This window comes from Helicoverpa zea, chromosome 3, assembly GCF_022581195.2.
Source record: "Helicoverpa zea isolate HzStark_Cry1AcR chromosome 3, ilHelZeax1.1, whole genome shotgun sequence".
NCBI classification, from domain to species: domain Eukaryota; kingdom Metazoa; phylum Arthropoda; class Insecta; order Lepidoptera; family Noctuidae; genus Helicoverpa; species Helicoverpa zea.
In genome coordinates, this window is record NC_061454.1 from 10,342,280 (window position 1) to 10,355,796 (window position 13,517).

General features: G+C 36.3%; 4 protein-coding genes across 5 annotated transcripts; 3 read left to right on the forward strand and 1 right to left on the reverse strand.

The window, feature by feature from the left end:
• The first annotated feature begins 162 nt into the window (after positions 1 to 162).
• Positions 163 to 2,271, forward strand: LOC124646318. Its single transcript, XM_047186445.1, has one exon. It carries the CDS (start codon positions 275 to 277, stop codon positions 2,231 to 2,233), a length of 1,959 nt encoding a protein of 652 aa, XP_047042401.1. The 5' UTR covers positions 163 to 274; the 3' UTR covers positions 2,234 to 2,271.
• An 874-nt stretch (positions 2,272 to 3,145) lies between these two features.
• On the forward strand, positions 3,146 to 4,774 carry LOC124645745. The gene has a single exon (XM_047185621.1). The coding sequence runs from the start codon at positions 3,146 to 3,148 to the stop codon at positions 4,772 to 4,774; it is 1,629 nt and encodes a 542-aa protein (XP_047041577.1).
• Positions 4,775 to 5,856: 1,082 nt separating this feature from the next.
• LOC124645584 (uncharacterized protein C18orf19 homolog B) lies at positions 5,857 to 8,397 on the forward strand. Its single transcript, XM_047185388.1, has 3 exons — positions 5,857 to 6,339; positions 6,412 to 6,557; positions 6,820 to 8,397. Exons 1-3 carry the CDS (start codon positions 5,981 to 5,983, stop codon positions 7,056 to 7,058), a joined length of 744 nt encoding a protein of 247 aa, XP_047041344.1. The 5' UTR covers positions 5,857 to 5,980; the 3' UTR covers positions 7,059 to 8,397.
• LOC124645552 (LIM domain-containing protein jub) lies at positions 7,213 to 13,506 on the reverse strand. 2 transcript variants are annotated; one of them, XM_047185371.1, is made up of 6 exons: positions 11,650 to 13,506; positions 11,393 to 11,562; positions 11,220 to 11,282; positions 10,968 to 11,133; positions 10,176 to 10,327; positions 7,213 to 8,511 (listed from the first exon to the last, which is right to left on the reverse strand). In XM_047185371.1, exons 1-5 carry the CDS (start codon positions 13,142 to 13,144, stop codon positions 10,176 to 10,178), a joined length of 2,046 nt encoding a protein of 681 aa, XP_047041327.1. In that variant the 5' UTR covers positions 13,145 to 13,506; the 3' UTR covers positions 7,213 to 8,511. The 2 variants fall into 2 exon arrangements, with proteins under 2 accessions (XP_047041327.1, XP_047041324.1); XM_047185368.1 differs by having other exon boundaries at positions 7,213 to 8,322; positions 10,187 to 10,327; positions 11,650 to 13,502.
• Positions 13,507 to 13,517: the final 11 nt, after the last annotated feature.

A 13,517-nucleotide genomic window follows, 5' to 3' on the forward strand; every position in this document is an offset into this window, starting at 1 on the left:
TTTAATAAATGTAGATTGTTGTTCTTGTTTATAATTTGACCTATTCCGTTTACAAGCATCATTTCCTTGTTGTCGTTTGTATTCACCGGGTCCGAGTACTTAAGGGCGAAACACACTAGCCCGCGCTGCGCTGCGGGGACGTGGTCATGTGGTCACACGTGCTGGTGTGAGATGAAAAATGAAATGCACCCCAAAATGAACCGCTGAGAAAAGCTAGTAAAAGATATTTTTTTATAAGTAATAACATTAACATTTTGGTTGGGTTGATTTCAGTATGAATCGTGGCAGGAAACTCGGCTCCTTGCCAGTCCGCATCAGATATTTCATTCTACTGGCTGTCGTCTGTGGTAGCAGCTTCATCTCAATGATGTACAGAAATATGGACTTGACACTATTCATGAACCCGCCGATCGACACATCGGGACAATATCCACATACAACCGATACTGATAAAAGATTCACTATCAGAACAGAAGGATGTAGCATGCCATTCCTACATTTATTTGATGTAAGTGTACAACCATTCGTCGAATATCCAAAAAATTTGAAGCCATGTCGCGACCAAAAAGTTTCTTTATTGAAACACAATAAATCGAAGATAACTATTAATATGGAAAACCTACATTATTACAATATAACTGACCGCAGACTATTGTTTTGTTGCTATCAAGCATTTTATAGACCTAATACCATCGATGACATTACTTCTTCTTCCATCGACAGCCGTGTTAAATACAATAAATGTATCTATTTCACCACTTCCATTAACCGACCGATGGCCGAAGAATTTGTAAAGGTCACTTGTTACTTCAATAAATCGAGAGTTTATCAACAATTTTACCTGTCAGCGCCTGAAAAAATAGGTAGTAACATCAAACGCGAAGTGATGACAAATGAAACTACATTCAACGTGTTGATATTAGGCATTGATGCAGTATCACGATTAAACTTTTATAGGACGATGCCAAAAACAGCTTCTTTTCTGAAAGATTATGGTGCTATAGATTTATTAGGTTATAACAAAGTGGGGGATAATACCTTCCCGAATTTAATTCCGATATTGTTGGGAAATAGAGACTCTGAGTTAAAAGACAAATGTCTCCCGAACTCGAAAGCTACATTTGATAACTGTCCATTTGTGTGGGAGTGGTTTAAAGAAGCCGGTTACTACACAGCTTTCGCGGAAGACAGCTCGAGTCTCGGTATGTTTAACTTTGTAAAAGCTGGGTTTATTCGTACTCCAACAGATTACTATACACACACATTCATTACTCAAGCTGAAAGATATGCTGGTTACAATAAGGATTTTAATAGCTTTTTGTGTATGAATGACTACTACTTTTACAAAGTGTTATTAGATTACATAGTGAATCTCACGAATACTTTAAAAAGTTCTAAATTATTCGGTTTTATTTGGGAGGTTACGATGAGCCATGACCATTTAAATTATCCGATGGTTATGGATGATGACTATTTGGACTTCTTTAAGAAATTAAAAGATACAAATTACTTAGATAAAACAGTATTATTTCTGATGAGTGACCACGGCATTCGTTGGGGTAGTATTCGATCAACGAAACAAGGGCGTTTAGAGGAACGACTACCGTTCATGTTCATTATGGTTCCTCCATCATTCCGCGAAGCGTTTCCTGAGGCTTACAGTAATTTGAAATTTAATAGTAGACGTTTAACAACTCCCTTTGATATCCATGCCACTCTAATGGATCTTGTTGATTTAGGGACAATTAACAACAGTATGGTATCTAAAAGAAGTAAAGAAGCTTATGCACGTAATAGGAGCATTAGTTTATTCTTGCCAATACCGAGCAATCGTACGTGCAAAATGGCAGATATAGATGATCACTGGTGTACATGTCTTAAGAATATTGCGTTACATAATGAAAGTTCAGAAGCTAAACGTGCTGCAACACATGTGCTTAGCCACCTCAATGATTTAGTTAGTGATTATTCTGTTTGCGCTCGGTTGTCGTTGGTTAGAGTTGTAGAAATAGCAGAGCTAGAGGCAGGAAGGCCGGATGAAAACGAAACGGGGTGGAAGGAGTATATGGTCGTATTACAAACATCGCCAGGCGATGGGGTTTTCGAGGCCACAGTGAGGTACGACAGCGAGGGGTGGAAGCTTTCGGGCACGGTGAGTCGCCTCAACCTGTATGGCGAACAGAGCCGCTGTGTTCATGATTATCACCTCAAACTATACTGTTACTGCATCTGACACGAATTTGGTAAATATTTCAAAATTTGCACTGGAATATTAAACGTAAATTAACATTATCTTAAATCTGTGATATTAGATAAGCAATTGTTTTATTTATTCGGCAATAAAATATTTTTACTAAGTATCACGTTTTTTTTCTACCCAGCTTCTTAGTATTACGTCTTTCTGAAAAAACCGGCCAAGTGTGAGTCGGACTCGCACACGAAGGGTTCCGTACCCGGGCAAAAATGAGCAAAAAAATCACGTTTGTTGTATGGAAAATATTTATTTCGTTCTAGTTTTCAGTAGGTATTTGTTGTTATAGCGGCAACAGAAATGCATACATCATCTGTGAAAATGTCAAATCTCTAACTATCACGGTTCATGAGATACAGCCAGGTGACAGACGGACGGACGGACAGAGCAGCGAAAACAATAGGGTCGCGTTTTACCCTTTGGGTACGGAACCCCAAAAATGGAATCGGTAGCTGTCAGTAATCGAATAAGATCATCAGTTCTTATTTACCTATCTACTGATACTGAAAAGATAGACATGACATACATACCTGACTATAACTACATTTTGAATCTTAGGTAGGTACCCCACCATTTGTAAGAACACCTTTGCAGATGTTCGTTATCGATACCTACGTTTCTCCGAAGTTATCAGAATGTTTAGAAATCTTAAGTCAATATTTTGAAACACTGCGATACGGGTAGTGTGTACCTACGTAGGTACCTATTAACTTTCTTTTGGTACATTTCAATGTCCCTTTAATTACCATGCGTTTTCCACTAGTAACATTTTGTATTCTAGTAGTTGTCACGAAAGAAACGATTGCGGAGATTTCTAGCGGCGTCTTCACGATCCAAACGGAAGGATGTACTATTCCTGGTTTTCCGGGTGTTAGTGAAAGCATTAAGTCTATAATGGATGCACTGCCAGCGATACGCAACTGCTCGTCAAGCAGACAGCTTGTCACAACTAACTCAACGCATATCTGGGTTCTGCGTGAGGCTTTCTACTCCTACGACGTTTTTAGAGAAGATACTTTTTACTGCTGCTATAAGAATTTTTCAGCAGTCGGTAACATTGAAAATATAGTCTACAGTGATTGCGAAGAATTTTCAAATGTGATACCAGCGAAACACGAATTTGTGCACATCGAATGTTTTCATTTGGACGGAGTAATTTTCAGGGATTTCTTTATATTCAATCGACATGAAACAGTTACACCTAATAGGTTTCGCAGTGAAGAATATAACATACTTGTACTTGGGATCGAAAGCATGTCACGACTTAATTTTCATCGCACTATGCCTCATACGTCAGAATTTTTAAAACAAAAAGGTGTTATCGAGTTATTGGGCTATAATAAGGTAGGAGATAACTCGTACCCTAACTTATTTCCAGTACTAACAGGACTCTCATTTGACTACGTGAAGCAGTCATGTGTTCATGGAAGTGTAATGAATAATAACCAATGTAAGTTCATATGGGATAAGTTTAAAGATAAGGGATATAACACAGCGCTAGGCTCCGACAGCACCGCGGGCCTGCTCGGCAACTACGAGTATAGCCTGCCCAGTATACCAACAGATTTCTACTTACAGCCATTTATATTCGAAACAAGAAAACTATTCACAAACCAAAATTATAGTTATCACTCTTGCAAGGGATCTAAATATTTTTATAGACTACTTCTAGATTATATTTACAGCTTAACGCAAAATTTAAAATCAAATAAATTATTTGGTATGTTTTGGGAGGAATCTATAAGCCATGAAAATGTCAACAACCCATGCATCATGGATGAGTCTTATTATAAATTATTAAGTAATTTAGATCAAGATGGTTATTTAAACAAAACCATACTTATACTATTAAGCGATCATGGAATGAGATGGGGGAGAATAGTGCTGACCAAGCAAGGCCGTCTAGAGGAACGTTTACCATTACTCGCTATACTTTTCCCAGAAGAATTTAAAAGTCGTTATAAACTTGCCTATAAAAATATTGAAAATAATGTAAATCGCCTTACTTCGCCATACGATATTTATGAGAGTCTTTTAGACCTAATGGATCCGGACAGGCTGGAAGACAACGTGATCGGATCAAGGTCTAAATCTGCTTCTGTTAGTCGATCTAGTCTTTTCCTCCCTATCCCTGCAATACGGAATTGCTCATCAATAGGTGTTGCCGAGCACTGGTGCGCGTGTCGCGGCGGGGTCAATATAAAGGTCGGAAGCAAAGCCAAAACATTAGTTGCGAACAAACTTGTAGCACAAATCAACAAATTACTTATAGACTACTCACAATGCCATAAATTAATACTGAAAAACATTTACGATGTACATTTAGTAGAAAATAATCAAAAATTGCGAGTTTATACTGCAAGAGTTAAAACTAAGCCCGGTGGTGGTATATTTGACGGCACGGTTATCCAAGATGGAACGCATTGGGTGATTTCAGGAACAGTTAGTCGCCTAAATCTATATCGGAATCAAAGCTATTGTGTTAATAATGCTGCAATTAAAATGTACTGCTACTGCGTGTAGGTAATTATATAATTTAGTTGAATAGATAAATCTACATTAATTAAGACCGACATCATTTAATATAATACAGCGGATGTAATGAGATTATGAAAAACATTAATACTTAACCGAAGAGAGCCGAAACTGGGGTGACGTCTTCTTGTCCTTTATTTATTTTTAAAGGGAAAGGGTGCTACGAACTGACTACGAGTTACGATCGTAGCTAGCATGGACGCAAACACAGTCAGCTGAAGTGCGTAGGTAGTGAACACATTAAGCAAGTCGTATAAATAGGTACTTTATGATATTGTTGTACCTATGGTTGTATTCATAGAAATCTGTACCTATGTATTTAATGAAATCAACAAAAATCTATACTAATGAAATAAAATAGGAATAATGATAGGAAACATTTTTTTGGTTTGTGTGTACCCTAAGTGTGTGTAGCTCCGAAACTACTGAACCGATCTGAAGAATTTTCCACTGTTGGAAAGTACACTATTGCCAAGTAACATAGACAATTTTTTACTCTTTGATACTGATATTTATTCTTCAGGGATTTGATTGCCATCTACGGTCAAAAAAGGATGCGTATTTTGCACCAATTTCAAAATATTGTTGTAAAGCATTTTCAACATTTATACAGCAGCTTAGTTCAACAATCCGGAAAGACTTTACAATGTTACAACTTTTTACAATGTTTTCAAGACAAATTAATTTTTAATAAGAATTTCTAAGTAAGTAGCTTAATATGACAAGTGCCATTTTGGTAACCTTTGCGTTACCATCACTTTTCGGGCTTTGTAGCAATGTCATGTCAGGAACCCACAGGTATTGCCATCCCTGTTTCTGTCTCCGCGGCTAAACCGCAAAAAATTTTGGAGTGGGGGTGGCTGGGCTGTAAATCACGCCTGCAAAGATCTTTAGCAGAACGGATATTTTTACAGTGAATACCTGTCTGGAGCTGAAGCATAAAATGTCCAGCCTGTATTTTTTTAAGCCGATCCCTTATTTACATTTTTAATCTACGTACGCCTTTTCCGCTTGTAACCATAGACAAGTAATGTTTCATAATTTTGACAGATTATTGCCTCATGCATGTTGGAATGTCATTGTCACCACAATCTGTCAACAATAATCTTATCCCGTTACACATTTTTCCGAATAGAATTAGAAAATGTTTAGTACATAAGATTTTGGTGCAATAGCCATAACACATTAGTAATAATGGCCCTCACATATAGGACTTTATTTAAAAATTATTATTACCTGCAAAATATAACCAAACCGGTGAAATGGAGTGTTGGGGAAAAATATCCAATAAGGACTCTGGCTAATGGTATTTGTTATCAAAATCCTTATGCTCAAAGACCGTTGATGGACCCAAAAGATATAAGTTTACACTCGCAAAGCTTAAGATTATATTCAACTCAAAGCAGCCTTCCACCGGATGGCGAAGCACCCAAAAAGCAGGGTATCATACAAAAATTTAAGCTGATGTACAGGGATTATTGGTATGTGTTGATACCTGTGCATGTGGCAACGTCTATTGTTTGGTTCGGAAGTTTTTACTACATTGTCAGAAGGTTTGTATGTATTTTAGTGCAACATACATTTTATACAACTACAAGCTCTAATACTCTTATAATTTATTGCAGTGGTGTCGATGTTTTAGCTGTGTTACAAACATTGGGTGTCAGTGAAACAATAATTGGACCATTAAGAGATTCAGCTGCGGGATACTTTGCAGTAGCGTTAGCACTCTACAAGCTGGCTACACCTCTGCGGTATGCAGTCACAATAGGTAACATAACTAATTATTCTATTAAAACACATAGATCACCACCTCTTTCAGATAAAACTTGGCTGCATCAACAGAGTTTAAAGTCCATCTTATTAAGTATGCATTTCACTCATATTATGAGTGTGAATTTATATGCTTTATGCTTATACATAGCTACATTTTTCTGTGAACTAGTTATCAATTGTCAATCTATTTGTTTCAAGTTCTGATGTTTAAAACAAAAGGACTAACATTAAATAAAACCTTATTATGTTTGTTTCAGGGGGAACTACGCTTACAATTAGAAAACTAAAAGCAATAGGTGTCATTAAGCCAGTCCCTTCTCGAGAAAGAATAAAAGAAATTTTCCAAGAACAAAGAGATAATCTTCAAGGAAGGTTTAATGAGAGCAAAACTCACTATCAAACTCAGATGAAAGAAAAACGCGCCCAGGTCATGCAAGAAATGAAACGATACAAATCAGATATACGCAATATGAAAAACAAGGCAAAGAAAATGTGACAGTCTCTAATAATATTCCTACGATAATGAACATCCTTTATAATGAAAATAATGCTTACTAACAAGTAAACCATACTACTTCAGTATGAAATAAAAAAATAATTAGTTGTCATGAAATAGGTCCTAGGATGAAATTTATTTAAATTATATACAGTTTAAAATTTTGTAATATTTATTTCATATTTAAATATAAAAAGAACTACATAACACATAGTCATGTTTATTAAATGTAAAATAGCTAGTTACATAATAATCACATCATTTTTCATCAAAATTTACATATAAAAACAGCCTATCCTATATAGTTATATTAAGTACAAAACAAGACAGCACATTACTGGAATGTTCAATTAAGCCTTCCATCATAAAATATTTCTAAAATTGTGACCAAATTATACTTGTCAATATTGGGGATTTTGTATAATATATAGTATACACACCAACCAGGAGTGCTGTCCTGTCCAGTGTGTAAAATTAATAAATGCATTTCACATCAATGGCAAATTAACTAGCAGCCATAATACTTGGGGGTTTTAAATCTATTCCTTGTACCATAACCATGTATGATAACATAGATAAAAAAAATCCTTTTAAACTTAATTACCTAATTAGAACCAATTCCTTCGTAAAAGTATCATGTCTTACAAAATCAATTCCTTTGACAGGTATCTCATAATTATTGAAACAGTATCATTTTACAAATAAAGATATTGAATATCACAAATAGAATAGGCAAACCTGTTCTTGGCTAATAAAAATCACATTCATTAATTTCCTAATTATTATTTGTTGCTATAACATAGTTTGCTCTTAAAATGTATCCATACATTTTGCTTACCTATAACAAATAACTACTTATTATATCATTATTCAATTTTCATCTCCATTTCTGTTCCAATGTTTATGACATTTAATCACATTGAACTTGAATCATATTGATAGTAACAACAGTTTCAATTGGATTACTTGAGTTTATCATAACTTAATGTTATGTATGTTAAAGCTAATTACATTTAATACTAAATGATGCAATATTAGCTATACAAAATTGTTTTTGAGCAGATACTAGAAAACAGTAGAAATATTAGCCTGTCTGATGATTACACTGATGTAATAAAATTGTTTAACTCTAGACACAGGCAAAACATTGACGTTCAGCCCATATACTGGTAGGAAGCGGGGGAGAGATGAGGCGCTGGCGAGAGGCCTGGTCCCGACGCCGCTCCGATTGTAGCCAAATGACAAGCGCGACACATTAGTTTACCTGAAATGTTTATATGTATATTATATTTTTTTATAATCGTTACAATGTTTTAATACAGCATATTATGTAATCAAATATCAAGCAATATTTTATTAATATTTTCACACAAACCAGCAACGTTTTTTGTGACTAGCACAACCATACTATAATAATAATAGAACTATAATCACTCCGCGCTATACATAGGACCACGGAGGAGAAAAGACTAGCGGAGATGCCCTAACGCAGGTAGGTCACGCGCCTTCAGGTAGGTCAAATACGTCACGACTACGTCACGACAGGCGTGGCTGGACACCGCCCATATACCGTCCTTCACATCAAACTGACATCTTGTCATAGTTGTATTTTTACCACAATTTCAACAAATTTTATTTGTTACTCGATTAAAACGACGAAATACGCTATCATTAATTGTAGAAATTGCTCAGGATCCAAACTCAAACATACCATAGGACAACATTTCACGTGTAAGTAATATTTTTACTATAAAGCATATTTTTTGCTAGAGACATCTGTCGTCGAATAGCTGCATTTCTAGAACCTCTAAGTGAATTTGTATTATTTTCGTATGAATCTTGTATCAATGTATATTATTGGTACCAATTTTTGCCTTAAAAAACAGCTTCATTTTTCCTTGCATCCTACAAGTTTTTTTTGTAGATTATTTACAAACCAAAACATATGATATATTATCATGAAAATTTAAAATTATAAAAACACCATCTTTCTGTAAGTAGTCGACTTACGTATATTTGAAGTAAAATTGTGTTCATCAAGACAGAGACACCCGTTACAAAATTAAGTGCTACCAGACATCGAAAATTCAATCACCCATTCTTAAAAAAGGCCTTATTTAAAAAAGCTGCAATTATCTTAAAATTAATCATAACTCTAACTATGTATTTCTTTTAGTAACCAGGCAGCATCGTTGTGATCAGTTACATGTAATAAGATCTAAGACTACATTTTATAAAAACAGTATTTTTGCAATGGCTCCAAAAATTTATAACAAATATAAGATTTTTATATAGGTATATCTCTCTTGCCGTACATACTTTTTGAATGTACCTTTACTCAGAGCAACATCCGACTCACATAAAGTCTGCTACTTAGTGGATGCGCCGTTATGATACAGTTGTGAAAACTCTAATTTGGTACTGTCCCTATAATTTTAATTTCCATTTTTCTTGGTGAATTTCGTAATATGGCAACATCGAAAATAACAACAGTCATCGCAGCACGGTTCTAGAACAAATAGAACGAATTTTCGTGCTTGTGATGCCATAGTGGCTAGTAGACGAACTAACACAATGACAATAGTTGATACTTAAATTACACCATGGGGGTATTTTAGACCCGTGGTGAATAAAAATGATTTTTCATCGAGTCTCCGTTTAATGGTTCCTAGTAGAATTATACCCATTTCATTTCTGGGGGAGTAAATAAATTGTTGTGGGGCAAGTTCTCTGCACAAAATAATACCTATATAAGAATTAATTTTCTAACTTTTTTATCTCTCTCTTTTTATTTGTTCATTTCAAATGAATGCTTCTTCAAACTTTCTAATTCAATTACTATTTTAAAAGAATGATTAATTTTGAGTATTTACTTTACTTTTGAGTACGTCACTAGTGGTCGATGTTAGTTTAGGGTTAAATTTTAATCATCCTATTCCACGCTAGATGGATTTACAAAAAATGGGTGGCTTCCCATAAAAGGCGTATAAGGGTGGAGCACGGGTGGAGCCAGTAACGTTCCTCGTCCCCCGCTCACCCGAATTTTGGCGCGCTGCTTTGTTAGGAGATTTTACGTTAGGGCACCTCCGCTAGTCTTTTCTCCTCCGTGCATAGGACCTACAACTTACCAGCTAGAGGGTAGCAGCGTTTGTCAGGTTCGTCAGTCAGTTGCATTCCACAAACGCAACACATATAGCAGTCTACATGGAAGTCACGGTCCATTGACACAACCCTCACTGTTTCATCTGTGCCTTCAACTGGTGTTATGCCTGTAATCAAGGAAAATATACATAATTATTTTTTTACAAGGATACAGAAATAATAATAAGCTACTAATCACTACACAAGTCCAAGCTTTAGGTATGTCAGGGAATGGTTGAGTGTTATGTAAATAAGACATCCATCATCTGATGATCCATAAACATCTGTAATCAATAGACAGCATGATGAATAATGTAAAAATTTGACTTCTCAGATAAGATTTCTATAGGGGTCGAACTTGCATGTATAATTTCAAGGCTAGTTGAACAAAGTATAGATTTTATCTTTCTTATTTACAAGATAAAGAAGGATTATCTATATCGCAATGCGCTGCATACATGACTTTGATGTATGTATCATTTTTTGAACACAAAGGAAAAAATAAAGGTTCATGTTAATGGTCTTATGACTCAAAAACGGCGAAAACGGCATTCAAATCTAAAAATTTAGATCTAAGATTACAAATAGGAGTTACAAGTAGGAGAGAACAAAGTTGACATGTTCCCAACAAGTCACAATTATCAGATAAACAGGAAAGATTAATTAAGAAATAGATACACATGTATTGGTACAAAGGATGGCCATAAGGATTGCATACTTTGAATAAAAGTTTTAGTAAGTATTTCTTAACATTCCAAATATACTAACCTTTTCCACAACTGGCACATTTAGGAGCAAACATACGATGATAGTCATTGACACAGTAAATCTTGTTGTCAACATCCACAGTGAACGGCACCCCATCCAGGCACTCATTGCATACACAACAGCGGAAACAACCTGGGTGGTATGATTTTCCCATTGCTTGCAGAATCTGAAAACATTCTCATTCATTACTCAAACATTTATACTTATAATAGGTTAGGTATAAGCAGCAAAAAAAAAAAATGTTTTCCATACCATTTCCATGATTAAGTGGCCACATATTGCACACTTTTCAGCAGTTTGTTGGAATCCAGAGTACTGCAAAAGACAAAATGAAGACCAGTTATGATGCTACCCATAAACTACTCACAATATGTATATCAGATCAGTTATACTTTCTGTATTAGAATAACAAATGGGGTACATACCAAGTAGTCTTCCTCACAGTACACCTTGCCATGAACATTGTAGAAAGCTTTGCCCCGTAGAGCACGGCCACATGAGCAGCAAATGAAACAGTTGGTGTGGTAGAGGTTGCCCATGGCCTGGCAGGCTTGACCCGCCCCAGTGACCCCGGCACCACATGTGTGGCAAATGCCTGTATAATAAATAAGTCTAAATTGAGTACCATGAATTATTTAAAATAATCTGTAGTCATTAGAGGAGAAGGTATATGTTTTCTTACCAAAATATTCCCCCTCTTCATCCTGCCTTTCCATTTCCTCTTCAAGTTGTCTAGTAAGTTCTTCTATTTTACGTTGAGCCTCACTGGGACCTGGTGGACGTGGAGGTGTAATGCTGTATGGCAATAAGCTTTTACCTCGCCCACCAGAGCCCCGAGATCCTCCGGACACTTGAGACACAGAGCTTGGAGTAGGACTAGGTGCTGGGGACTGAGCAGGAGAACACAATGAAGTCAGTCCTGATACTAAATTCCTAGAAGCAATAGATTCAGAGGCAATAGACACATTGTCTCTGTTAGCTGCTGCCACTGCTGCAGCAGGAGATCCACCCGTCATGCACACATAATCTGAACCATTGGTATCTTCTACTATCTGCATCCTGCTACCAACTGCAGGCTTTGAATTAAACCCACCATTAATTAATGGTTTTTCTTTCCCAATGCTATTCCCAATGTTTGGTTTAGGATGAAAGAATTTAGGACTTGCTGTTGCTGTTTGCACTTCAGTGGCAATGTTGGCTTTGGGCCTTTGAGCACTTGGGGCTATAGATGCATATATTGCTGTAGATGGTATGGTCACAATTTTATCATCAAAACTAATAGTGCTGTCATTCTTGAGCAGGGCACTAACATCAGTGTACTTGGGTGGAGCAGACTTCATCACTGTGTAATCACTGCCTGGGTTTTCATGTGAGGGATTGTATGGAGGAGGAGGAGGAGCTTTGTCTATTTTTACTTTGTCACATGTTAACATCTGTGCCATGTTCCTGCTGACACCTGTATTAGGCACTTGTGGCCCAGGAACTGACCCCTGCTGTATAAAACGCTGATCGTGGTTTTGTTGAGGCTTAAATTCACTTTTCTTATCATTATCGGAACACAACATGTTTTCATAAACTAGTGGATTAACTTTAGTCTTCGAATTAACTGGCACTTGGGGTTGAGCTTTACTGTAGCGAGTATCGTAGTAGCCGTCGGACACGGGGGGCGGCGGCGCCTGCTGATACAGCTGATGGTAGTAGGGCGGCTGCGGCGATCGTTGCTCTCCGTAATAATCTATGTTTTCATAAACTGGTGGTGGATATTGAGCATTTGGAATGGCTGGAATTTCGTAAAGGTCGTCTGTTTGATAACTTAGTGACCTTTGTGATAAAGAATCGATGGATCGTGTAGGACTGGATGGCAAAGCTGCAGTGTTTATATCGCGTTTATTGATCGACGCAATAGTCTCAACTCGTTTAGGCGTAGCAAACTTTGAAGCAGCAATAACATTGGATCGTTCATAAAAACTGTAATCTTGACGATTGTTTTGGCTATTGTCCAGTACAAAGCTCTCTATTGCGCCCACAGGCCGAGTTTTGGCGAGAGAACTTGTGTTCGATGTTACGGCGCCGTGCGCTTGCTCAGTAACATCTTCAACTTTATTGGATATTTTTAAATCTTGTAAACCGATTATACACCTTTGATCATCTGTATTATTTCGACGTGATGAATCCATTTTAAGAAATAAATGCAACAACTAAAATTAAATTAAACTTTAGATAAAAGCACTTAAATCCAAGTCCGAATGAATCATCTCACTCAAAAATCGTCAAATTGAACTCTCAAACAAAACATCCACTAGGGATGATCAACTGTTACGATCGATATTCTAAACACACAGGTGGCCTACAATATTATAACCTGAGTTTTATCGATAAATCGATACAATTCAGCCAGTCAGTCGACATAAATATTAAATAAGAAATAATATTAATAAACGATGTTGTAATCCCAAATTGCGCTATTTAAATAACCAGCTGGATGATTGAAAATATTTTATATATAAAGAAACTTATTTTGTTTTTACCAGTTATTACTGTACACACTGT